We start from the raw sequence: 25,935 nt of genomic DNA, 5'->3' as shown, positions 1-25,935 counted from the left end.
CCAAACCTGACGGGGATGTATTCCGCCCTGTGAATCTCCCTCTGGGGAACGGAGGGGCTGCCGAATACTCTGTAAACACTGCACATGCAGAGATGGAAGTGGGAGGTTTATGGAAAATGTAAAGCAATGTACTGAGTGTTGAAGGGCCACAGAACAGGAAAGGTCATTAGGACAGACCTGCTAGGCTTGGGTCTCACAAGGATGGAGGGACTCCTGTCATCTGGCCTAGAGGCTGATTGGGCAATTGTGCGGATGCTGTTGCTGCGCCTGCCAGGTGAAAGAATTTTGCTGATGCTGCCGTTGCGACGTGGAGGGGAAGCAGACCGTGCTGGCGACTCCATGCTGGTGATGTCACTCTCCTGCTCGGGTTTTTGCTCACTGCCCTCAGGTGGCTGGAGACGTGCTGCAGGGAACATACCCACTGAATATGCAAATAATTACATAATGCTAATTGTGTTAATGAATGATGAAAAACATTTGTAGTCATGACTCCAAATACCATGTCATTAATAAACCATTGCTTTCATAGTTTTGCTCTCGACATACAAGGCTAAAAACTAAATTAAATAAATCTCTATCAGTATTCTATAAATATCTGCCTTCTCTCTCCATGAGCAAGTCACTGTCAATACCAATACAAAAATGGACAAATTTCAAATTAAATTATCACTGAGAAGCACTGTAATGAGAATCACATCTCTATACAATCTCTCTACACACTGCCGTGCTTTCTGATTGGTAATTTAATATGTAACCTTTTTGCATGGGTAATGACTCATTTATGGACCATGACCAATAATCATGCATCTGTTCATGATGAAAAATTGACATAAACTCAAGAATACACAAAATATATTAGGTAATGAAACTTTTTTCATCATTACTTATGTTTATTCATTCATTCATGCTTTATCCTAGTCAGGATCACAGTGTATCCAGAACCTATCCCAGGAACACTGGAAATGAGGCAGGAATAACATCCTGGATGGGATGCCAGGCCATTCAAGGCACCATTCCCACACACATTCACATACATTCACACCTACAGTAGGGACAATTTAGAGTAGCCAATAGACCTACTTGCATGTTTTTAAGAGGTTGAAAAAAACAGTCGAACCTGAAGGAAATCCATCCATATGGAGAACGAGTGAATCTCTGCACTAATAGTAACCTGAGCTCACTATTGAAACAGGGACCTTGGAGTTGTGTGGTGGCGATCAATACTACCCACAACACCACCATGTCACCATACCATACTTACATCGTATGCAAAATGAATTTAAAATGTAGAGAGTATAAAATGGTTATAATTTCAGTTATAAAATCTGATTGGCAATAATCCTCTGAACATGCACAAATATGCACATGTATATGAATTCAACAGGGTTTAAAACAATGAAGCAGTTACACTTGAGCAACTGTTCTATCTATCCATCCATCCATCCATCTTCTACCGCTTACTCCTTTTCGGGGTCACGGGGAACCTGGAGCCTATCCCAGGGAGCATCAGGTACAAGGCAGGGTACACCCTGGACAGGGTGCCAGTCCATCTCAAGGCACAATCACATACAAAAAACCTTAATTTCTACGAATTATAGTTGGGGTCATAAATTTACATATGCCTTGCAGAATCTGCAAAATGTTAGTAATTAGAAAAAAATATATAATAAAAAAATATATTTATAATAATAATAATAATAATAAGGCATAGGCAAACTAGGTGGTTGTAAACCACCAGCTTGGGGGCGACGATGAGCACCCCAACACTCCCGCCCGACTCACCCACCTGCAAGAAAGAGTAACCTGGCCTGGGTATTTGGGGCCGTGGCCTCGAAAATTTTTTCTTTAGCCCCGAATAATTCTCCACTTGGAGCAGGTAGTCACTATGTAACTGAACGTCAGGAATTTTGTATCTTCAGTGAATGAAGTGTTGTATTTTATCTAGTCGAGACAAATCAGGCAGGGTTTACAGGAAAATATGTGGAAACACTCATGTCTTATTGGCTGAAAGGTCTCAATTCAGTGAAACTCTAGTTCAAACAGTCATTTAGTTTGAGGGAAAATGGATATACACCGATTTATAAATTTTAACCAGTTGAAAAGAGGGGTTCAAGAGGGGTTGAAACTGAAACCTTACCATCCTCTAATGCTGAGCAGGAAAACAAGGTTTGCAAATGTCTATATAAGTTACAAGTTACAAGAACATGATATGAGCAGAGCATAACAGCTAACGTACTTTACATGGCACTGTAGCAGCTAAACCCATACAATGATAGCTTAGTTGTGCCTCCCCTTGGCTAGCAACACCAAACTAGCCTGGTCTCCTGTTAGATAGGCAAAACGTTTGGTAGTACTGCAAACAGTGATAACATCTGAGGCAAGTGCTATGATAAATCCAACTTTTTGTTAACAGCTAAGTTGCCACAGCTTCCATAAAACAACACTTTAGGCTACTAGCTGAGCTGACAACAGTGAGCTGGAGAATTGACCATTATTTTTTTCATATTTTACTACCTGTACCACTGGAGTGGGAATTGTGGTTCATCTTTCGCCATTTCCACCAGGCGGACCTGCTGAATTGTGAGGGAGGCACAGAAGGCAAGTGTGGCGGCCTGCCTCCCCCCACAGAAAGCCAGGGGGACCAGGCAGCCACATTTGCAGCCTGCTAGTAGGCCTGATTTAAAAATGATAATCGGTGCTAAAAAGGTTGAAAGAAGTGGTCCTGATGGGCCACGGAGGGAGGTATCAGGGGACAAGAGGTTAGCCCCCAGTCAATGTCAAGTCTCAAGTTTTCAGTTTCTCTGGTCGGCGAGCTGTCACAGAGCAACGAAAATCTGATGCTTTCCCTCAAACAAAATGTGGAAAGTTAATGTCAGTAAAGACCACCTGGCAGCATGGAAACTACTGCCAAATGTATCTCTATGGGTTCTGTCCTCCATAGAAAAGGGTTAACAGGACCAGTTCATAGAGCCACCAACCCCCAGGCTCAGACCTTTTTGGACAGGCCATACCCTCAGTATAATGGAGTGGTTATACTCGTTCTCACACCATGAAGCTTACACAACGTTGAATTCCCTTTGAAAGGGAATGTCTGGGTTATGCATGTAACCCTGTTCCCTGAGAAGGAGCAGTTCAGAAAAAAATCCTTTCATCACAAATGTAGATATGTTTGGTGTCAATTTCCCAGGACAAGTTCGCTTTTTAACAGGCCTATTTACTGTAGCTAAATAAAGGAAGCTTATAGCAGACCCAGATTACAACCCTGGGTGCCTAAATCATCACAAATCATTTGCCAAATGAATAGAATGGGCTAAAATGAATAAATACTAATTAAATTGGAACTTTATTGTTACTGAATCACTTTTAGCATATATAATAATTGCGCCTTTACACTTTGGGTGACACCTTGTGACCTCTCTGTCATGCTTTTATCTATGTTTATTGACAACAGTGTGTCATATAGGGTCAGATGAAATTTAGATGGGTCAATTTGAGATTACTGGACATCTCGATGTGGTTTGAGAAAAAAAGTATGATGATTTTGGCATGTTTGCCCATTGCAAAACTGGTGCCGATGCTATACTGTAAGTTTCCATTATTTGTTAGCCACATTAACCTCAATAGCTCCAGTGCAACACCAAAAACAAATCTCTTTTTGGGATGATTGAGGAAAACTGTCGCTTTGACTCTTTTACCTGCAGCCAACTGAAACACTTTCTTCTTGTCATCTGTGCGTTCCTGTGGCAATGAAATAACAAAATCATACAAAATTTTATACATTCTAATACATTCTAAAACTAATCAAACATGCAATGACTTTTTCTTTGTTTAGATTTCAACCTCAAGCTTGACTCACAGTTTGAAGCTGCATTCGAAGCTGGTTGTTGGTGAATTTGAGAGACCTGGCGATGGACTGCAGGTAGTAGATCAGCATGCTGTAAACAATACGACATTGAAGAACCGCACTGATAACAGCAGCCCCAGAGGACTAAATGATAAGCAAATCAAGAGATTTTTTATCATCTGTTGAGTTTATTTAGTTTTCTGAGGTAATTGAGCCTGAATAAATGATAGTGTGACTTACAAGAGAAGCAAGAGAGCTGGCAGAACCACCACAGGACTTGTTACGTAACTCATCACTTTACTAAACCACACAGGGAAGTCCTTGTCTATTGTCTCAGAGATGATGTCATAAATCTTCTCTTGACCACTATAGAGGCAATAGGTCAGACAAAAGCAAACTGTGCATTATTTCACTTTTATAATATAGAATTTTCTAATTAGTTAGGAGATATGCACCCATGTTAATTTGTTGTTTACCCAGAATTCTTAGTATCACTACTATTAAGCAATACATCATGAGAGGGAGTGTGCTATTGCGAATAATCATGGCAGTGATTTGATACAGCGAGTGCCATAGATCACTAGAGCCATGATGTTATTTGCCATAGCACATGACCTTGAGTGTTCTACTGCTTTTATATTACCATTTCCAAAGTTAAAAAATAAAGCTAAGAAACTATAAACATGATTTCAAATATCTATTTTATATCAAGTTGTTCCACCCCAAAAAAGTCCTTTTTTTATATAAAAAAAGTAACAATGTGGTAGTTGTAGATTAAAAAAAAAAAAAAAAAAGTCAATTTTGCTGAGTCTTTAAACTAATGGCTAGTCTAGAAGCTTTATTAGCCGGCTCCTCAGCGTAACAGCTTATATACATAGTCATGTTCCGTGGAAAGAGGCTAATCGGAATTCTATTCTTTAAAACACTACACTTACATACGACCGAACATTAATTGGTTGTTCCAACCACTGTGGGACAGGAATTTTACCTTTTATCAATGTAAAATCAATGCAAGCTTGGTGTAGGTTCCCTTGCAAAAAAGAAATTTTTTTGGAAAGAAATTGGAAAGACCTTTCCAAATTAATACATATTGAGTTCATCCACCTCTAGTGGCAAATGATCTGACCAGTGTAGGCTATCAGATTATATGGATTTAATACATCCTTATTTTTGGTATTTGTTAAAGGATGCTTAATGTCACAGCTTGTAGTAAAGCAATCATTTCTGCTACTTACCAGAATAGTAAGTGTAATTAAGTAGTAGCAAGCATCCCTACATACACACATACACATACACATTAAGTAGTAAGTGTAGTAGTAAATGTAATTTGGTTACAAATGTTTTAGAATGCTTATCAACCAAATTGCGTGTTATGAACTAACTTAAATAAATACCTTTCCACTAAATGTAGTCAATCAGTCAAGACATGCTAGGTATACAAAGTCTGTTTCAATTTCCAATGTTTTGCATTGGAGGTGTGAAGCTAAAAATTAACACAAGCTGTAGTGTGTAAAGATTTTACACAATGTAGTTTTGCATTGGGTAAAATCATCACACAGTCACTTGAAATGACATTATTTGGCACTGTGATACATATCAAATTGGAATTACATTATAATTCAAGACACTTCTAGAGTATAATTTAATCGTTAATATTTTAATCTAAATAAAACCAAACTATGTGCTCAGGAAGAAATTGATTTTAGCTTCAAGATGTGTTACTAATGTTTTAGCTCGGTAATGTCATTTTGTAAAGACTGATACTGAACAAAAAGACAAGGTTTGAAGCCAGTGATTATTTATACATGCAGTTTGCATAATGCTATAAGTTTGTTTTACATGCTACAAAATTAGCCTTGTAACTTTACTACAATACTGAAGACAAGCTAGCTACAAAATTGATATGGATATGGTGGGGCTGTATGTTGCTGCTGGCAAAGATCAAGCAGGGAGGCTTAATGAAAGTAGCTTTAACAGTTTGTACACACACATATATCGCTTCAAATGGAGGTTTATACTCATTTACCTAAAAGGTCCGCAGTGCTGTGATGGCCTGTACCTCACAATCGCAAAGATGGTTGGTAGCATGCAGAGGAAGAGCATGAAGAGGAGCATAGCCAGGTAGAAATTATTAGATCTGAGAATTAAAGAAAAAATAAATTCAGAGTTGTCAACACTGCTAACAAGAAAATCATAGTAGGCAGACAAAAAATGTACCACAAAAAACCTTGGTTAAAGAATGACTTGATAAAACCATAAATGAAAAATCATATTGGTTGGACTGATATAAAATGTCCAAATGTCTTTTATTATTGACATGACTGACACTTCTCTGATCAAATAGATACACAAATTTGGACAATGCACAAAACCTAGGATGAAGCCTTATGCATACTAGTAGATACTGAGGGGGAAAATATATATATATATATATATATATATATGTATATATATATATATAGAGAGAGAGAGAGAGAGAGAGAGAGAGAGAGAGAGAGTATTTTGCATTTCTGAAAATTACACAGAAATGCAAAATACTCTCTATTTTGTTTTCTAATGGCTCAAAAGCCAAACTGACAGCTCTAAGTTCAGCTAGAGAAAGTAAGCGCAAAGCAACCACAAACATGTCTTTCACATCCCACACCCTTTCCCTTTCAGTGAATTGATTCATATTGAGTTCATCCACCTCCAGTAGCAAAGGATGGGTGGTCAACGATGCTTCTTCTGAATCTGACCAGTGTAAGTTATAAGATTATATGGATTTAATACATCCTCATTTTTTATATTTGTTAAAGTATGCTTAATGACATAGCTTGGAGTAATGCAACCACTGCTGTCACTTATCAGAATCATCAGTGGAATAATTTAGTAAAAAATATCTTAGAATGCTTTTCAACCAAATTGCATGTCAGGAACTAACTTAAATAAATAAACATGTCTTTCACATCACATGAATTGGCACTGATTCACATAATTCTGTTGGGAGAATTTTATTTTTATACGGTCTTGCTTGATGCGCCGCAGTCATTTCGCTGCATTCAGGGTTTGAAGGCTTTATACGAAATACCCAATGTAAGAAGATGGATGGTGGGTGAAAGAGATGACATTCTCCCATCTGTGACTGACTGATAAGCCTATAACAGTCTATGACAACATAGCCATTAAATAAATCAGATCAAGAAACCAAAAGAGAAGGATGGAGGAATACAAAACTCAGCAGCACTCCAGAGCCAATAGAGAGAAAGGGAGAAATGAAAGGGAGCAGTAAACTATACTGGATCATTGAGGCTGACTGGTCTTTGATCTAAATGGCACCTGATAAAGTCATGTTCCATGCTAAATTAATTTCATTTAGTCAGAGATCCCAGCTAAAATACAGTGAATGCGCTCGTTGACTCACACAATGCCTGAAGGTTCACTGCTTCACAGATTTATATGGCCTGTTAAAAAGAGGATTTCAGTAAGAACAAATAATAGTGCTATCCAGCCTCCCATCTTCTCATGTAAAATTTAGACACACACTTTTCTTGTTTAAAATAAATGTTCTCTAAAGTACAAGAAGTCTAAATATAAGGTGCTGTTGATGCTGTTTCACCACTTTCACCAATCACATTTTTGTCATTTCATTTTTCCTCCAACATTCACACAGTATGCTCTCAACGTCACCATTTTACCTCTCATATACACTAGTTTTCACGCGTATATATATAGGATCTCAACCACAAGCAGGATATATGACCCACAAACAAAAATAGACACACAAAAACAATGGACACTCTCAGAGAGAAAAATCCAACATACAGGAAACTTTACAAACTGACTGTACTCAGAGGAATCCTCACTCAGACCTTATCTAAACCATCTTGCAACAATAGGGAGAGTGTTAGAGATATCCCTGAACCATCATGGTACCATTTACGGCTTTGGGTCAGACCAGATGGCTTACTCAACAGCTAAAATCCAAGGTCCTTCACCCATAAAGTGATAACTTCAGGAAGAAAGGGGGGCTTCCTTTGTTGAATCAGCTCTTCACACAATCAGAGCACTCCACATAAGCAATGACTGTGGAAATTGATACATCTTTAAAACAACTACAATCACCTATTTTCTGACAGGTTTTCTTCTGTTTTCTTCATGTTTATAACCACTAAGTTGCCACAAATTGTTTAATTTATTTAGCATGCATTAGTATAAGTAATACTAGTATGATTATTGTGTTTTACTATTAGTAGTGTACTTAACAACAGTTGGTATACGTCTTGTGTGGTATGTGTGTGTTTGCTGAGTGACTTCCTGAAGGATAAGAGTAAGGTAATTCAGGTAGAATGTCGTTGTATGTTTATGTTAATATTTCAGGACAAAGTTTAATTCATACATCATGAAATGCATGGAACCACCCATCTGCAGAGACAATGGACTGATTAACATCATGGGCAGAGCATATGGCTTACATCTAGGCCTGAGACAATCTCTGATTGATCGGAACCCTTAGGAGGGCTGGCCTAGCCAGTAAGGGTTAAAATCCAACACCACCAAAGAAACTTGCTCTCGGCATCTCTCTCAGCTCAACTCAGGACTCATCTCATCGGAGGGAAAAAGGTGTCAGAAAGTCTCCAATCAACAACTACTTGGAGTCCAAGCCTGGAGCCCACCTGCTTTCAAACCATCCGCAGCCAGTACTTCAAACTTTCCTCACACTAGACACCATTTCATTCATCATTCCAGTTGGTCTTCCGAGATGCCACTCAACGCTGACCAGACCACTGACTAATAACCATCGTGGGAATCCCCTCAACACCACAACGTAACAAGGAAATCCCCTTAACAGGCAAGGGCAGTACCTCCATATCTAGCTAATCTGGTGCATATAATATTAAGTTTAAAGCCCTTCTAAAGAATTGAAATTAGACTGATAAAGTTGATGGTTCGTTCAGGTCCTGGTCTGTGAAATAATATACTGTGCTATAAACTCAGGTCATTCACTCTGTGAAAGTAATTTTCACCCCTGCTTGTGTGTGTATGTGTTATCTTAGTTTCTGTGGCGTACAATAGTTTCATAAAATCTCGTCTGTTCTCAAATATACGTGTCTTATTGTTTTATATATATATATATATATATATATATATATATATATATATATATATATATATATATATATAATGAGGTACACACAGATTGTCATGTAACAGGGTTGGAGGCAGATTCAAGTGCAGTTAAAGCTTTTAATGAAGAGAGGCAGGCAGACAAATCCAAATCATAGGGCAGAATCGTGGTCTAGAACAGGCAAAAGGTCAGGAAATCGTCAAACAGGGCAGACAAGGCAAATATGGAACACGAAAAAAAGAAGGCAAAACAGGATCAATACCATGAATCTAGGAACAGATCAAAGGATTGGTACGGGTTAGCGATAAACACAGAAACACACAATACTTCGCGACCTGACATTGAATCACAAGGGGCTTAAATACACAACATAATCTAAGGAGATTTCACAAAACAGCTAAGACATTAGGAAATAACTAATAACATAACAGGGGCAGAGACAGGACAGAAACCAGAACAAAACAGACGTGTCAAAAGAAAACACAGTCAGTGAAAACCCGGAAGTGCACGCTGTTGCATTTCAGGCAGTTCATGTGCACTGAATGCTCCGGCACTCAGCGTAAGGGGAAATCTGACACAGATGCTTGCACATTCATAAAATGACTTTGCATGCTGTAATATCACTCTCATATTCACATAAAAAGTCCTTACATGCAGTATTTTTCATTCTTACAACCACTGAAGTGCTCTAAAATTTCCTGGTAGACGCTGTATTGACTCTCAACTTGAGAAAATACAGTGGACCAACATCAGCAGATGACATGGCACCCCAAATCATCACTGGCTGTGGAAACTCCACACTGGACTTCAAGCAACTTGGATTCTGTGCCTCTTCCTCAAGACTCTGGGACCTTGATTTCCAAATGAAATGCAAAATTTACTTTCATCTGAAAAGAGGACTTTGGACCACTGAGCAATGATGGTTTTAGTAAAAAGGTTTTTTGAGTTAATTAGCTGATTAGAGCTCTTCTCAGGTCGACATTGCTTTATTATAAATTCTTTATTCTAATATTTTTTAGATACTGGATTTTTCCATTGTCTCATTTCCATGAGCTGTAAGCCGTACTCATCAAGATTAAAACAAACAAACAAAAAAAAAGGCTTGAAATATTTCACTTTATGTGTAAGGAATCTAGATTATATGAAAGTTCCATTTTTTTAATTACATTACGGAAAAAACTCACTTTTCCATGATATTTGAGATGCACCTGTATGTGAGAGGCAACGTAGTAAATGTGAGAGCATTTGTGTCTTTATTTAAACTTGAATGGGAAAGTGCATTTTGTGTGTGTATGTAAGGATGTTTTTCATGTGAATATGAGAAGTATAGTGGTAAATGTGAATTGTGGTAAAAGTGGCATTTTATGTGAATGTAAGGGGCACATAGATGAATATGACATCTTTTTGTATGTGCAAGAGCTGTTTATGTGAAAGGGAGAAAATTTCATGTGGATGTGAGAGCATTTATTGTGATTATGAAAGCATATGTCTGTATGTGAGAGGCAATGAGGTTAATGTGAAGGCATTTGTGTATATGCAAGAGCATTTTATGTGAATTTGAGAATGAAAACTAATAAAAGTTAGGAAATTATAAATAAAACTTTAATGTAACTTAAACTTTGATGTTACAGCTAAAAATATTGTACATGAGATGTCTAATGGTAAATGTGCATTTGTATGTGAAAGCATTTTATGTTAAGCCAGAAGGGAAAATGAATAAATGCATGAGAATTTTATGTGAATGTGAGAGAATTTATGTGAACACTAGTGAGATAACACTTGCGTATGTGAGAGGTAAAGTGGTGAAAGTGAGACATTTAGGTTTGTGAGGGTTAGTCAAGTAAATGATTGAGTATTTTATGTGAATCTGCAAAAATGATTAGATGTGAGAGCATTTACTTATAAGGGACCTGTCATGATGGAGAGGCAGAGATGGATGCAAGTGCAGTTGAGCCAGTTTAATAATACAATGTCCAGCAAACAAATCCAAAAATAGGCAGAATCAAGGTCAAGGCAGGCCAAAAGGACAAAGTACAAAAACCAGGATACGAGCAAAGTCGATAAATCGGAACAGCAAGATATACAATGGCTTGATTAGTCAGAGTGAGAACAACTAAGAGTTACTTCACAATGTCTTAGTGAATGAAGTTCCTTTTTAAAGAGTAGTGTGTGCATGTGCATGTGTGTGCGTGATTGGTAACAGCTGATAGTCATTAGTACTCTGGAGACTGAGAGTGTGCCGGTGTGCGGAGTTGGGAGTTGTAGTCCGCCATGTCTGTAGGCGGCAGTGCATTCTGAGGATTGGAGTTCTGAAATGGAGTGGACATGACAGCACCTCACATACAGTGGCATTCCTGGGTTTTTGGGAATAAGGTTGCTTGGCTTACATTGTATGTTAGGTGCATTATAGGCAAATGCTCTCACATATATACATTTTTGCAGATTCATGTATAATGTAAGCCCAGCAACCTTATTCCCAAAAACCTGGGGATGCCATTGTATGTTGCTGTAAGTTGTTCTAATATCTTATATAGATAAAAATCTATTAATTCCCATAAATAAATATCTATCCAAATCCCACTTACTAAATACAAATATTTATTGCCACCTTCTGACCTGGATGCCCGGAAGACCTGCTGATGAGGAACATTACAGGTGAGCACAGCCCAGCTTCTCAGGTACATGAGTCCAATTAGCTTCAGCACATTGAAGGCAGGCAGGCAGGGTGAGAAGAAGGCCCCCATCCTACAGAGTGAGGGAGATGACAAAGATTTATATATGCTATTGGAATGCTCTCTCATTGCCAGAGCTGCTGGTACTGATCCCAGCCAAAAGCAAGCCATTATTAACAGATTACAAATCTGAGGGCTAAAGGAGCACCGTGTGTCCTTGTGAGGACTGTGAGTAAAATGAAATTGAGCGAAATAGAGTTTAGAGGGCAGGGAATTATGATGCTCAATACACTGGAAATATCATTAAATTCCAAATACCTTCATTGGGGTTTAAGTAAACAATAGAGAAGTTATTACAGTGGCCTTTCACAACAAATGCTAAGTTTATTATTACTCTTACATACCATATCATTCCCTGGTTGTATATTAGATGTAGGACATTTTCAGCTATCTTGAATTCACCATATTCAGGCTGTCAGAGAGGTGTACATGAAATTTATTAAGTATGCAAAAAAACAAAAACAAAAAAACTTGACAACAAAGTAATATTTAGATTTTACAATATGCATGGCATCAGTAAACAATTATAGGAAGTAAGGTTTGAAAAAATATCACTCTTACAAATTTGCTCTCCAGATCCCAGCAGCAGCAGTCGCTCAGGTATCGAACCACCAGGCCCCGGATAAAATCGATCAACAAAATGCTAGCCACAGTGAAGATCATGTCAATGATCGAGAGCTTCAACATTTCCTGTAACCAAAATAAGCAGGAGACACATTTACTCTACCTAACTGGCCTTTGTCCTCCTCTTGTGTAACAATACTCCTCCAGAAAAGTCTTAGAAGAGCTCCTCGAGGAAGACTATTAAATCAGCTCTATGGATTGCATCATGGAGAATTGATGTGCACTGTCACTGCCTACTGATAGTTTCATTAAGTAACTGTCTGGCTTGATGATTCAATCCATGCATCTATGTATTCAATCTATAGTCATTTCATTGCCATCCAGAGGAAAACAATTACTACAGGACATTATATTTTCATATTTCTTTCTCTGTCAGCACTGATACCATATTTATGATAGCTTTTGAGCAAATTGAGGACATTCGTTAGCTTAAAGACTGATCTACTACAGGAGCTGGTAAATGCTTGTTAGCTACAGTGCTAGCAGAAATTGCTCGGTTAATAGAGTACAGTACTTAAAAAATTTGGGTTCATACAGTGTGAATCCACCGCAAATGGAATTAGAATAGTGTTGATCCAAGTAGCAAACTAACATTGGCCCGATGTCTATATTGAGTAGTTATGTTGGCCCTCCCTATACACCATTTTGCCAAAATGCCACACTTTTCATAACAAACTGCAACACTACACTACAGTTCATCCAACACTAGTCCAAAATTGGCCAAGGAGCACTTCTAACAGCCCTGCCAACATTGAGCCAATGTTAAATCAAGGTTGGAAAAGGCACAATTTCATAAAAACCCTGTCAAATTTGGCCCAACATTGGCAAGGTTAATTTAAAGCAATGGTGCAATCTAGCAAGGTTTGTAATACTGACATAGTTTAGTCTAGTGTGCTACTGTATTATCATCTACCTTTTTTGTAGCATGAGTTGGGTAAGGATGTTTTGCAAAGATGTTTCTCTTTGACTTTTGGCTTTCTATGGTGTACTGACACAAACACCTCTTTATAGAACAAAATAGTATAATTTTAAGAAATATTAATAAAAAATGTTACTTTTGATTTAAATAGGACCAGCTCGGCATATGGATGTATTAACCTTTACAATGTTTCCGATTGAAATGCTTTCTATTTTAGGTTCTAAACATGTGTGCACACACTTTTGTCAGTTGTTAAATCTCACCTGCCCAACATAGGTCTCCCAGCATGGATCCTGCTGGGTTTTGAAATTGTATTCATATAGTATGGAATGGTTGATTCCAGTTAGTACTAGTGCTGATGGTCCAGACACAACACCGTGCTTGACAGTGATGGTAGTACGGTTCAGCTCCATTACAGCCATGGTGAAAGTGCCATTCCTCCCCTCAGTGATCTCTGGGACGATGGTGGACAGGTTAGTCTCTGCAGGCTGGGAAATGGTGGCCAGGTAAGAGGTGGAATCAGACCAGTTTCCTGGAATCTGAGACACAAAAATGGAATTAAATAAAGCTAGCTTGGGAATTGGAAGGATAAGTGGTATAGAAGATGGATGGATAGCTTGGGAATTTAGTGGAAGCTGAATATCTTGTCACATTTGAATATGCATGGTTTTCAGGGCACTAATTAAAATTTATAGGAGCCCAATCATGTTACTTGGGTCATCCCTTATGTGGTGCATTTTGGAGCCAAGACATAAAAACCCCCAAAAAACTATATGGTGTAATCTCTGCATCTGCATATACTGGATATCATAAATAGCTCAATATCTCACATTTAAAATAAACTAACATTTAATCAATTTCATGTGTAAGGTAAAATTACTACATTAAGAAATAATGGAGACAGATTAATTTAAACACAACATATTGTATAACTAATTTGTCATACTAGTGCTAATAATGTTGCTGAAATACACTACAGTACCCATCAGTCACAGCATGTCACATGACCATGGCATGCACCATATCACATGACCATGAGCCCCTGAATCGCTTTAGCTGTATTCAAATTCATGCGGCACTGATTGGCGGCTGGTTAGAATCTTTGTCCACCTTGAGACGGCGCCGATGCCATGTCACTGTAGCGTATGGCATCAAAGTACCGCAATAGCGATATGAGAGCAGCCAGCTCCCTCAGTCAAGCTCTGATAATGACAAGCTCTGATGACAACACAACTATTTTATGATTGGCGGGACTCACCGACGACAATGATGACGTGCTTTTCATGTTTATACGAACACCATCAGTTCCGCTAAGGCTCACGAATCCGTATTTTTATAAGAGTAAAAACCCTTTTCATGTAATCTTAATGTTATATTGTGTCATATTTATCAAAATAAAACTGATAAAAAAAATATAGACCCCATTTTATTGGTTTTTAAATAATACAAGCATATGTTGAACCTTCTTCTTGTCCATACAGGCACTGTATTAACCTATTCACTGAAAAGTGTTTCTGGTTGCTACATGTAAAATACATATCTGTTTATCTGTTAATCCACGTTGTTTGCAATAAAGAAAGCAAACACCACGCAAGCATCACTACGGGAAGCAGAAAGTGTCTGACTTGATGGGTCCATTTTCAACTCCTCCCCCGACTGCAAGAAGCAACTATCGCCGATCGGTTACATCCAGCCGCAGACAAAGTCGAACACACCTAATTTTGTCACTAGTATATATCACAATTAGTACTAGTATATAAGTCACCTCTTGTTTAGCACTCATTGTCTAGCACTCACTGTCTAGCTTTTGTTGTGTGCCACCTATGCATGTTTGTTCCTTGTATGTTGTCTAGAGTCCATGATTCACTTGCAAATTTAATAAAATAAATAAATAAAAATAAATAAATAAATAAATAAAAAGCCTGCTCTTGCATCTATTTCCCTACCCATTCTTGACATAATTAAAATAAAAGAAAATTCATTGAGCTTGAGATTGACCTAATTTGGTTATTTTTAAAATATTGGATATTTTTGTTGTCACACACAGATCTGCCACCAATCCAGAAACCACCACATCTTAATAATCCACCAAAAATTCATCTTGAACCCACTGATTACACTCTGTACTCTACACACTATACCTCTCCACTCACAGATATTTGTTGCAAGGTTTTGCCAATTCTCTAATTCACAAATGCACGATTTAGTGTCCCATTTATTCACGACTCTGCTTCTGTTTTGGCTACATTGCCTTGCTTGTCTGCTTACTGACCATAGTATCTGTGATAAAGCTTTTTGCCTGCTGATTTGGATTTCCTTAATTAACTTCCACCTTGCACGTTCAGAAATAATGCTACCAAACTGTACATTTCCTTTGTCATTAGTGTGGTATCATAAGGCGACATCTTTTGAACCTTTAGTACATGTCTTTAAGAAAGCTGGACTTATGTTAGGCTTTTGTCTGTTGAAGAATTGGAGTATAATTCAAAAACGTCACTTACATCAGAGCTCATGCTATTCACTTTGTCCAACAGGGCGATTATCAGACTATAGAGGTTTCCAAGATATAGCACCAGCACCCTGAACAAATAACATCCAAAATGGAAAATCAGATAAGCTGGGTCACAACCTTAACTTTTTTTTTTTTTTTTAACTTTTGCACGTCTTAGTCATATTAGACCTGGCAAGTTGGAAACGAAGGCTGGTTCTTGGGTGGTACATCTCCAACTGGGACACCAGCTCAAAGGCAGAGGGAGCGATCATTGTGATGAGGGAGACCACTACACTCACCTAACACACAGAGAGGACACACTGTAATATAATATACACATGCAGGTGTATATATATATATATATATATATATATATATATATATATATATATATATATATATATATATATATATATATATATATATATATTCTTTTTACATCACTGTTAATCATATAATTATTAATTACCACTCAAACAATGTACTGTATTGAGGTGGTTCTTTTTTATAGAATGTCCAAGTTTATCTATATGTTTAATAATGTAACTTTGAAATGTATATGGAGAAAATCATGATAACACAATATATGAAGTATAAAATCATAATAACTGTGCTTATATAATATTTGTTTGATAATTGTTTTTAAGCATCTTGTAAACTCTTATAACCCCTTATAATGCCTCATATAGCTCTAATAATGAGCTTTAAATAATTCTTTGATAATTTATGTTATAACTTTTCATTATAATACCATGCACCACATACACAGCCTTTATAAGTAATAATGTAGAATGAATAATTATAAAGTAAATTTTTTATTAACAGTTATAAAAAAACATTATAAACATTCAAAAAGCCAACACTGAGTGCTTTCCCAACTGACACATATACGTATGAAACTTCTAGCTTCCTGTCCCTCCAAAATAAAAAAAGGGGGGCTACATTATGTGTTCTTGTCTTTTTTGGATAGTTTAGGACAAAACAGCCATGTTTTTGTAATTTATTATTTTTGACATAATGTGTCAGTATGTGGTTTTGATCAGGAGTTAAGGGTTTTCATAATACAGTACAAAATATAATTGATAGTGCCTTAAAGGAATGAGGAACCACTGAACATATTCACTATATAAGCACTCCATGATGACATTTTAAATGTTTGTGTGTTTTTATTTTAAAATTGTTAATAAATAATATAATTATTACGCATAGGTCAATATTTTTTTTATAAAGGACTTGTGTAGTAAGACTTTGAATGAAGGCTATATGTATAATGACTTATGTATACATTCATAACATAAAATAATTGATAAGCCATTTTTACACCTTGTTATAATTACTTATGAAAATGCATTACACTTAATAGCAAGGTTATGATGCATTTTTAAAAAAAAATCAAAGATACATTATTAGTGGTGTTCATCGTCACCAACCAAAGAAGCATTTAATACGTAACTACAGTGAGGGAAAAAAGTATTTGATCCCCTGCTGATTTTGTACGTTTGCCCACTGACAAAGAAATGATCAGTCTATAATTTTAATGGTAGATTTATTTGAACAGTGAGAGACAGAATAACAACAAGAAAATCCAGAAAACGCATGTCAAAAATGTTATAAATTGATTTGCATTTTAATGAGGGAAATGAGTATTTGACCCCCTCTCAATCAGAAAGATTTCTGGCTCCCAGGTGTCTTTCATACAGGTAACGAGCTGAGATTAGGAGCACACTGTTAAAGGGAGTGCTCCTAATCTCAGCTTGTTACCTGTATAAAAGACACCTGTCCACAGAAGCAATCAATCAATCAGATTCCAAACTCTCCACCATGGCCAAGACCAAAGAGCTCTCCAAGGATGTCAGGGACAAGATTGTAGACCTACACAAGTCTGGAATGGGCTACAAGACCATTGCCAAGCAGCTTGGTGAGAAGGTGACAACAGTTGGTGCGATTATTCGCAAATGGAAGAAACACAAAAGAACTGTCAATCTCCCTCGGCCTGGGGCTCCATGCAAGATCTCACCTCGTGGAGTTGCAATGATCATGAGAACAGTGAGGAATCAGCCCAGAACTACACGGGAGGATCTTGTCAATGATCTCAAGGCAGCTGGGACCATAGTCACCAAGAAAACAATTGGTAACACACTACGCCGTGAAGGACTGAAATCCTGCAGTGCCCGCAAGGTCCCCCTGCTCAAGAAAGCACATATACATGCCCATCTGAAGTTTGCCAATGAACATCTGAATGATTCAGAGGACAACTGGGTGAAAGTGTTGTGGTCAGATGAGACCAAAATGGAGCTCTTTGGCATCAACTCAACTCACCGTGTTTGGAGGAGGAGGAATGCTGCCTATGACCCCAAGAACACCATCCCCACCGTCAAACATGGAGGTGGAAACATTATGCTTTGGAGGTGTTTTTCTGCTAAGGGGACAGGACAACTTCATCGCATCAAAGGGACGATGGACGGGGCCATGTACCGTCAAATCTTGGGTGAGAACCTCCTTCCCTCAGCCGGGGCATTGAAAATGGGTCGTGGATGGATATTCCAGCATGACAATGACCCAAAACACACGGCCAAGGCAACAAAGGAGTGGCTCAAGAAGAAGCACATTAAGGTCCTGGAGGGGCCTAGCCAGTCTCCAGACCTTAATCCCATAGAAAATCTGTGGAGGGAGCTGAAGGTTCGAGTTGCCAAACGTCAGCCTCAAAACCTTAATGACTTGGAGAAGATCTGCAAAGAGGAGTGGGACAAAATCCCTCTGTGATTGCCAACAAGGGTTTTGCCACCAAGTACTAAGTCATGTTTTGCAGAGGGGTCAAATACATATTTCCCTCATTAAAATGCAAATCAATTTATAACATTTTTGACATGCGTTTTTCTGGATTTTTTTTTGTTGTTATTCTGTCTCTCACTGTTCAAATAAATCTACCATTAAAATTATAGAATGATCATTTCTTTGTCAGTGGGCAAACGTACAAAATCAGCAGGGGATCAAATACTTTTTTCCCTCACTGTAAATGTATAGACTTATCATATGATTGTATATTAGTGACATACATATCATATTATAACCTAATTATAATATATTTTAGTTAGTTACAGTTATATTTAATAGCACTTTTCTAGACACTCAAAGCACTTTACATGTTACGTGGGGGAATCTCCTCAACCACCACTAGTGTATAACATCCACCTGGATGATGCGACAGCAGCCATAGTGCGCCAGAACGCCCACCACACACCAGCTATTAGTTGTATTTCTAATTAAAGTGATACATATGTTAAAAAAACAAGCAAAAACATTTTAGATTCTGATGATTTTCCAGGGGAAAAAAAAGCCCCACCAAACAGGATACTGTGCCTATGATTAAGCATAATGAAAAGTGTGGTTGAGTTTAATATAATGTGTTATAAACACTACTTATGAAGTTATATGCTAAGAATTTATAGTACAGGTTGCTATCAAGTATAGTATATTTTCATAAGTGATTACATATAACAGTGTTTACAATGCCTTATGACTGCATTAATACATGTTATGAATGTGTTCATAGTTCATTGTATACTATACATTGGCTATTGTTACCAAACCATCTTCTTAGCTGTTTAAGAAATCTTTGTCTTAAACTGAAACCTGAATATTCTTTTCACACATTTGCTCTATTATTTGCTGCACTTCTTAAAATGAACACCTATCCACCTGCAAAATGTGAGCAAAATTTGGCACTGATGGGTAACTCCATTAATTTACCAGTTCACTTTGAAACACAAAGACCGTCAAATTTCAGTAAGACCTCGTTCTTTTCCCACAGAGTTAGCTCTGCTTTCTGCTGCTCCAGCTTCTGTGAGCGATCCACAACAAAGTAGATGATGTAGATGCTGCCTGCCAGTGAGAGCAGGACCAGGATGTTGGCCAGAATCCGCAAGCTGATCAAAACTGCTCTGCATGGGAAGAGCCAAAAAAATTTCCATCTCATTTGTATGCATAGATAGAATTTCACTAATACAGGCAGTTAAAGTGAAATTAGATTTCAAGTAAATAATCCATATCATAGGCTTATGTAAGCAGAAGACGACTTGATTAAATAGTTTCCACTTGACTAGATACTAACCCTCACTGATCCCAGAATGAGGATGTTGTCTGCAAAATAAAATTTAATTCCATGCTAAATTGTATAATGGGTACAAATATACGGAGATTGATTGATGATGAAGCTCAATACTAATACACATATAATCAAACTCATCCAAGTCTATGCTTTAATATATAGCATTAATGTTTTTGCATACCAGGTTTCCATAATAATATGACATAATTGCTTAGGTTTGTTCCATTATCTATGCGTTGGCTAACAGGATGAACAAACTGATTAATAACATACAGTAAGTCAAAGCAAGACTAACTGGAAGTGATGGTACAATTTTCAATCTGAGGAACACCTTTAGTAACAGGCTGATCTAATCAAGCAATGCTAATTTCTGCCAATTGCTCTCAGAATGTACAAATTCATTGACTCTAATTCTGGACTTCTGGACAAAATCACTGCTCCAATTCGGATCTCTATCTGTATGCAGAGTTAAGCTGGAAGAGAGTGTTGTCAGACTCAGCTACTTCAGCAACTTGAGTTCAACTTAAGCCATTATTGGACTTAAACAGATGCCCAATTGAGCTTCTTGATAAGTTTTCTATCAAATACAAATGTAAGCCAGGGAACTATCTTTAAAAACAACGTATTTCCCAGATCAAGGAACTGTTGACAACAAATAGCTACCGAATAATATTTTATTAGATTTACTTTAGTTTTGGGGTTTGTAACGTTACAGAATCGAATACAAAGCTGGGATGCAAATAGGGTCATTTTCCTTATAATGCATGTATGATTTTCCGGGAAGACTTTCTTTTAATAATGATAGAGAAAATTCATTAAAAAACAATGAAAAACACACTCAATGACCATAAAAGTTAATATTTTTTAAATTAATTAAATAATTTTCTGGGACATACCAACAGTGATATATGCTGCCCTGAGCCCCTGTGCACAGTCTGTGGACTGTCCATCCATCCACTCATGCATCCATCCATTCACCCATCCACCCAACCATACATTCACCTATCACGCTCTCCCACCATTTGTCCATCCATTATTACTTCCATCCACCCATCTCCACCCACCATTCATTCACTCATTCATATACTTGTCCACCTATCCTTCCATCCATCCATCTGGACATATGTGTCACCCTGTCCGCTTCCCAAAATTCCAGTATATAACTTCATATGTTTGATTTTCTAACATGATTAGTTAACATGATTAGAACGTTAATATGGATTTTGGAAGCTAGACAGTGATTTTTTAGCCCTTGAGTTTAAACTGTGGTTGAAGTGCAGTGTACGCATACACACAACTGAGTAATCCAGTTTAATATATGAGCAGCTCTGATGGTGATTTAGAAGCAGTCATCCGCTGCAGTAAAAGCCACGTGTATGAAATATGGTGGGAGGTTTTGTGCTGCAATTGCAGTCGATGTGGACAGAGTGAGTAAATCAGAGCTCTGCACTCTACACTAAGAACAACACTATCACCCTAATTCATCCACTGATCATTTCCCTTCCTTGAAAGCAAACATTAACAAACACTTGAGTGACCCTCACTGAAAAGGGAAGAAGGGGCAGAGCTGGATTTGCCACACTCAGCACAGGCAGAGAAATTGGGTTTGAGGAGCAATTTGAAACAGTAAAATGATAAAAGTGCTCAAAGAAATCTTTAAATGGTGGTAAAAGAACCCACAGGCTGGTCTCTTTCTTCTTCTCTTGCTCTTCCACAATGGCCTCCTTCAAAATAAGACATTAAAGAACATATCAGTATTAACTGAGATGCACTGTAGGCAACACAACAAACACATCTACATGTAATATTCTACAGGTGAGTAAATAGCTCTGTTTAGTAATGGCGATGGGGCATAGACCTTTGTGTAAGAAATCCGAATTTTAACACTGGGGTATGCTGCTATGAGTTACCATTCAAAAATATGCAAAATAGCAGCTTTCTTTCTCCCCAATACACTGGAAGCCCTGCCCATGCCTCCAATCTCACATAAGTAATATTTTATCTTCTAGTGATTTTCTAGCTTGAAAGATGCACATCACCCTCATTTTCTGTCAACATAAATGGAAAATGTGTTCATTCATTATTGCAAAAAAAAAAAAAAGAAAAAATCTATGAATCTATGTTTGACTTAGTTAGCATTAGAAATGTATACAGTTAACATCAATTAACTATATATATTAGGGATGCCACTAAAATATTGATGCCAAAAATAGTCAAAAATTGGCTGAAAAAGAAAATCAAAAGAAAAGAAGATTAAATATGCCTACAACAAAGTGGAAAATTGAACACTTTAAAAAAAAATGGTAATGATATTTAGAAAGTGATTAAAATGCCACTTGCTCTCTTGTGCTGGTCAGTGAAGCCTTGTTCAAAAAGTATGGTCAAGCCCATTACCACTACCTTATGAAAGGTCTTTCTATAGCTGTCTAGCTTTATGTCAACATTCACATTACAGATATACAACTTGATTGATCATCGTTTGAAAAAAAAAAAGTTTCATTGGAACTGGAATGGTCACACCCCCAAATGATCATACTACCACTAATAATAAAAAGAGCTTCAGTCATGGTTGCTTTCTAACTTTTGGCTGATGCACATTGCTTTGCAGTTCTGTTATAAATATTGAGACCAGTGCACTCCTTTATACCCATAATCAGTAATACTGACAGGCTCTCCATATGGAAATTATCACTGGTATGAGAGAACATAAAATTCCCTGGTAGATTATGCTGTAATAAAAGAAGGTCAGTGGATCATTGGGAACCAAATCATGCAGATCAGGATGTCTGTGTCATGGGTTATGGCATACACTCACCCTGATGTTATTGACTATTGCTGCTCCTTTGCTCTCAGCAGCCTCGGGATTGCCGATCAAGTAGTCCCAGGCACAGAAGATTCGCCAGCAGAACGTGTAGTTCTCACTGGAAGCACTGGATAGACTCAACCGTGAGTTCTTTGCCATTCTGAAGAAAATAAATACATCCATCCCAGTATGATATAACAGTTATAGTGTGATAATACAATAATATGTGTTGATCCCATGTGTGAAATGGCTACATACTAAATTGTATTTTGTTTTATTTTCTAAACTCGTGTATTGTTTGCAACAGTAAGTCATGTCAAAATGTCAATACAGAATATGTTCCATCATGTTCGTTAGGAGTTGTAACATGTAGCACATGAGAAAAGGTAAAATCATTATTGAGTCTCTTTATTCTTGAGTCTTTTTCCTGGACTACATCTGTTCATTACTTATGCATCCATTTGCAATTTCAGACACAACTACTGTATCATGGTTTGCCATTGCAGGTTGACTCTAGAAGATTTAATGATACACAAAACAAACTGACCGGATGTCCACAGCATTATATGTAACTATAAATAGTTAAAAGTACAATGTTTCATTTATTAATGCATTTTTAATGTCATTTTTGAAATGTAGTTGGAATTGTTGTCAAATTGCTGTGGTATAAGAGTAATAGAATACTTCAGCACATGCTGTAATTTAAAAACTAATCCACTTTAAGGTAGTAATAATAACTCTGCTTTTTTTTGGGCCACATCACACCACTCCATCATTGACTAGTTTAATATAACACTGTGCCTCATAATGTTTTGTTCCTTACTTATTATTGAACCCGTCACTGATTTCAAGCAAATCTGTAATGATTACTTTCTTAAGAGAGTGATGAAACTGTAGGCAAAAACAGCCATCCCAACAAGAAAGTAGGCCAGGGGCAGGCGGTAGCCGGCGCTGCCAATCTTACGCACGTTTCCGTAATAGCCATAGAAAAGCACAGAATACTGCAGGTAACCCTAAAAATGGAGAACAAAAGTGACCTAAGTTGAATACTGTATTTAAAAAATTCTGAAAAACTACAAAAGGTAAATGTATAAAGGTCTTGCCCCAAGTGACCAGATGGTGTCAAGGTCCTGAGCTGAGGCGATTTGGTCCTTTGGGATGGTTTTGCTGCGTGTGGTGCCAAAAGGAGCACCAGCAAGGAGCTAATGGAGAGACCACACATAAAGAGGGGTTGGGGGGGTTGGGGAGGAGGGGCTTGGGGGGATGAGTGATGGAGGCTGATACCTGAGCAGGGAAATTGCTTTGTGTCCCTGTGTCAGGGAGCAATATAAATCTGGCCTCTTTTTACTGACAAAACATAGCATGAAGACATGTGAGGTCATATTAAGGGCCAAGTGAAGAAAGGAAACTTTGAAGCCACATATAAAACATTTTTTTTATATTGATGTCATAAATTTTCTACTAGAAATGAAAAATTATATTAAAACTAATCAGTAAAATATCAGTAAGTACAGCATAGCTCCCGTATATGCAAAAAATATGGACTTAATCATACAAACCAGTATCACAATCTACACTAATACATGATATACATGTTATTTTTTGCCAGTTTTTGTTATCAGGATTTCCTCTTTAACTTGCATTTTTATAAACGCAGGTTAATGATTGCCTTGGTTCATCATGATACATATGTCTAAATTGTATTGTATTAAATGATTTGCAGCTTTAAATGTATTTTTTCCAATCAGATGCACATCATATTGTCTCATTCATGGACATGCACACCCCTATTGTCTGTGCATTACATATTAAAGATTAAACATACTATAATCCTATAAAATAAACATTAAGCAGTGACAGCATTCTGCTTTTATTAAGACATAACAAACCTCAGGAAGGACAATAAAGGCTCCAGTCATAATTGTGAGGACAATGTTAATCCCAAATAGCCATCGTAGGAAAATAAAGTATGAGGCCACACCAGATCCAAAGTGACCTGCAAACAGGGTAAAATACTAAATATCCTAAATATTACTGAGTTCAGAGAGACTGGTATCTCGAGATGAGGATTTATTTTCAGTGTGCTATCAAGGTTTTTGTGGGGTTTTTTTTAGTCCTAATCTCAAGATAACCAGAGAGAAGAACAAATAATAATGTATGGTATGAGTACACTTCTGTGGACTATATATCACAAGGATCAACAAAGTAATTTCTAAAAATATGAAATTATGGATTATATAATATAATTCATATGGTAAAATATTGCTGAATGTATTTTCTTACTTTCAATCTTTTTAATCCTCATTTCCCATGGGATGAATAAAACAAGGATGTTGTAGAGAACTCTTGAAATCTTCTTTAACAGCTGCAAAATTAACAAGCACAGTTATATCCCTCTTACAATCATCCCAGACATGTTTGTTGTCTGAAGTCTGCTTTAGTTGTGTACTGGAGCTACCAGGCTAATTTAGCTAACAAGTAACGGAAATGTACTGGCTACAAGTTAACATAAGCCAAACTTCATTTATAAATCATTACAAACTCACCATAAAAGACATTGTTTTTCTCAGCACCATTTGAACATGAAGCAATTAATAAAATTGCAAGTATTCACAATAGCAGTATTCCATACAATATTCAGAATACAATAAGTATTCATGAAATAGGATAAAATATTATTTTATATACAATTTAATTTGAGCTATATTATCATTTGAATGACTTCCAACATTAAACGCCACTTTATAACTCTGGGTCACAATACGGAGGAATGCAGAAAGGGAAAAAAATGGTTAAAAGGGGCTATACAGATTTTCAGATGAATTAGTAAGATCTTAGGTTGGACAAAAATATGTATGCAAGGCTGTTTCTATGTAGAAGTTGTTCTGCATGCCAAAATTTGGTATGTGTGAAATGTTTTTCCATTTTCTGTACAGCTTATCCTACACAGGGTCATGGGGAGCCTATTGCAGGCAACTCGGGGCACCAGGCAGGGGACATCACAGGGCACAGTTGCACACAAAATCACACACTCATTCACACAATATGTACAATTTAGAGATGACAATCAGCCTACAATGCATGTCTTTGGACTGGGGGAAGCAACCGGAGTACCTGGAGGAAACCCCTGAAGTATGGGTAGAAGTCCCCCAGTGCTAGGCATTTTCATGATTTGAATCATAGCATTAGCCAGTTAGAATGTGTAGCAATTAAACAAAGTAACATATTACAGAGAGGAGGAAATTAAGGAAATTGATGTAAAAGTATTCTTATAATTACATCTTTGGAGAAACATATTTACATTACCATT

At 37.2% G+C, this 25,935-nt stretch overlaps 1 protein-coding gene across 1 annotated transcript in view; it reads right to left on the bottom strand.

The window, feature by feature from the left end:
- The window catches only part of LOC128613313 (transmembrane channel-like protein 3), a 34,487-nt gene that overhangs the window by 3,341 nt on the left and 5,211 nt on the right, over window positions 1-25,935 (bottom strand). The window contains exons 4-22 of the mRNA XM_053633979.1: window positions 24,909-24,990; window positions 24,515-24,621; window positions 23,729-23,827; window positions 23,496-23,638; window positions 22,638-22,785; window positions 21,503-21,546; window positions 19,508-19,655; window positions 15,904-16,013; window positions 15,725-15,803; window positions 13,487-13,762; window positions 12,242-12,370; window positions 12,025-12,092; window positions 11,565-11,693; window positions 5,871-5,981; window positions 4,085-4,210; window positions 3,857-3,935; window positions 3,696-3,738; window positions 178-403; window positions 7-78 (exon numbers count right to left, since the gene is read on the bottom strand). Coding sequence (XP_053489954.1) covers window positions 7-78; window positions 178-403; window positions 3,696-3,738; window positions 3,857-3,935; window positions 4,085-4,210; window positions 5,871-5,981; window positions 11,565-11,693; window positions 12,025-12,092; window positions 12,242-12,370; window positions 13,487-13,762; window positions 15,725-15,803; window positions 15,904-16,013; window positions 19,508-19,655; window positions 21,503-21,546; window positions 22,638-22,785; window positions 23,496-23,638; window positions 23,729-23,827; window positions 24,515-24,621; window positions 24,909-24,990 — 2,219 coding nt within the window. The remainder of the gene's footprint in view (window positions 1-6; window positions 79-177; window positions 404-3,695; window positions 3,739-3,856; window positions 3,936-4,084; window positions 4,211-5,870; window positions 5,982-11,564; window positions 11,694-12,024; window positions 12,093-12,241; window positions 12,371-13,486; window positions 13,763-15,724; window positions 15,804-15,903; window positions 16,014-19,507; window positions 19,656-21,502; window positions 21,547-22,637; window positions 22,786-23,495; window positions 23,639-23,728; window positions 23,828-24,514; window positions 24,622-24,908; window positions 24,991-25,935) is intronic.

This window comes from Ictalurus furcatus, chromosome 10, assembly GCF_023375685.1.
Source record: "Ictalurus furcatus strain D&B chromosome 10, Billie_1.0, whole genome shotgun sequence".
Classification (NCBI taxonomy): domain Eukaryota; kingdom Metazoa; phylum Chordata; class Actinopteri; order Siluriformes; family Ictaluridae; genus Ictalurus; species Ictalurus furcatus.
Note: the sequence above shows the minus strand (reverse complement) of the source record. Positions and strands in the feature narration are given on the sequence as shown.